Consider the following 1,916-nt stretch of genomic DNA (forward strand, 5'->3'; position numbering starts at 1 on the left):
GTCATTAAAATAAATTTGAATTCAAATAAATGACATGTAATTCGTTAAACCTATTAGAAATGTGCTATAGTATAAAATCTTAAGATAAAATTTCTAAAACTGATATCTCTTTAAAAAGGTTAAAATTTTGGCTATAATTAAGTCTATTAAAAATTGAAACAAGTGAATTGCAATGGAAAAACCTGCATAAACAAATAAATTCTAGTAAAGCAAATAAATTCGTGATATAAATTAAAAATTGTCAAATAAATTCGTAATATTCGTGAAAAAAAGCGCTTTCGACAAAATACTAAAATAGAGATATATCGACAAAGACTACTCACTTCTGCCTTGCTTATGCTCTTTCTGGTTATTTCAGTTTCCGTTTTTAAAAGCGCTATATGTTGAGCCATCTCAGCTAGATTTGGCATGTGGTATTTTTAGCGGCAATCATTGGTCGATTTTCTAGCGTTGCCATTCGGGGAGTTGTAATGAGACTTTTTTTGCCACAGTGTAAGAAAAATATATATACGTATAGAAAATTAGCCCAAACATAAGCGTTGCATTTTTTTCTTAAAACAAAGCAAACAATATTTCCCTGGACAAAAAAAAAATTCGAAGAAACCTTGTGGAAAGCAGCACCATTTATGACAAAGTAAAAAATTACAAGTGTTTTATTTATTTTGATTTTCAAGTATTAAATTTATTAAAATTTCATACTTGATGCAAAACTTACCATTTAAAACATAAATAGCCTTAATTCTTTCTGGATAATTGTCTTGGAATAATTTGAAACCTTCATACATTGCTTCAAGAGCTGCAAATAAAAGTTTTTTACAATAATTTTATGATAAGACGTTTCTGAAAGTGAACCAATAAGGCAAATTAAAGCAGAAATTAAATTTTCGCGTGAATAGTCACAGCATTCCAAGAACCAAATTTTACTTGATATATGAGATCACTGACAGAGGCGTTGTCATATCATCAATTGATATTATAAGTATGTTGATTGTTTCGGAACCCAAAACCAAACTCATTTACAAGTTGAGCGTATCTTTATGGAAATTTCTGACAAGCCACTTGAGCTGCTTAGATGTTCTCGTATTGTGGTATAACAATATAAAGGCCCCTACTAACGCATTGAAATAAATAAAAATTTGTTTTGTAATACACTGGTGTAAATAATTACGAGAATTTGCAGACTTGGTCGATTACCTCTAGAACTACGCGACCGAATTTAATGAAATTTGATTTGTACATACATTGATACAATAACTATTCAGCAATTGTACAAATAATTCTACAAATTCTACAAATAACTATTCAGCAATTGTAATACACACGCATGATCGTGTCTAACACTCGTTGGTGTCAGAAGGTATGAAATTTCCACAAGACAATTCAGGACAATTGCCACAGGAAATAATTAACTGCCTTATTTGAAGTATGAAATCACACTTCAAGGCCTATATATCTGTAAGCGGGGACCATGACCCCTATTGACCCATTTTTTTCTGCTACTGCTGCTTCATACCTTCCTGTTGAAACTAGAGTTACGCACGATATTACGTGTGTAATACAATTATTGAATGGTTATCTATCTATATTATATAAAACGCTAATACGTACGTATGTATGCATCAATAAAACCAATTATATTTCTTTTCTCGCGCTGGCAAACAGTTTTCATTTTTAATTGATTGGATTCGGCGCGCAAGAGCACGTAGTGAGCATCATATGGCTAATCACCAGAGTGAGCATTATCAGGTTGTTCAATTCAGATTCATGCACTAAAAACATGACAATATTTAATTTAAACTCAATTAGGAATTAATTAATTAATTGAAGTGAGAATGCTTTAAAAGGCCGCTGTTGAATTGATATTTTTCTACTGGGAGCTACCTAAACGTCTAAAAAACGTTTAAGTGTTTGTATTG

The 1,916-nt window shown here is 31.2% G+C and overlaps 1 protein-coding gene across 8 annotated transcripts in view; it reads right to left on the bottom strand.

Annotated features, from left to right (window-relative positions):
- Positions 1 to 1,916, bottom strand: part of LOC107445506 (SEC14-like protein 2) — a 44,492-nt gene that overhangs the window by 14,424 nt on the left and 28,152 nt on the right. For all 8 annotated transcript variants that reach the window (XM_071183534.1, XM_071183532.1, XM_043045776.2 and 5 more), the window contains one exon: positions 716 to 796. In XM_071183534.1, the coding sequence (XP_071039635.1) occupies positions 716 to 796 (81 nt within the window). The remainder of the gene's footprint in view (positions 1 to 715; positions 797 to 1,916) is intronic.

This window comes from Parasteatoda tepidariorum, chromosome 7 (genome assembly GCF_043381705.1).
Source record: "Parasteatoda tepidariorum isolate YZ-2023 chromosome 7, CAS_Ptep_4.0, whole genome shotgun sequence".
NCBI classification, from domain to species: Eukaryota; Metazoa; Arthropoda; class Arachnida; order Araneae; family Theridiidae; genus Parasteatoda; species Parasteatoda tepidariorum.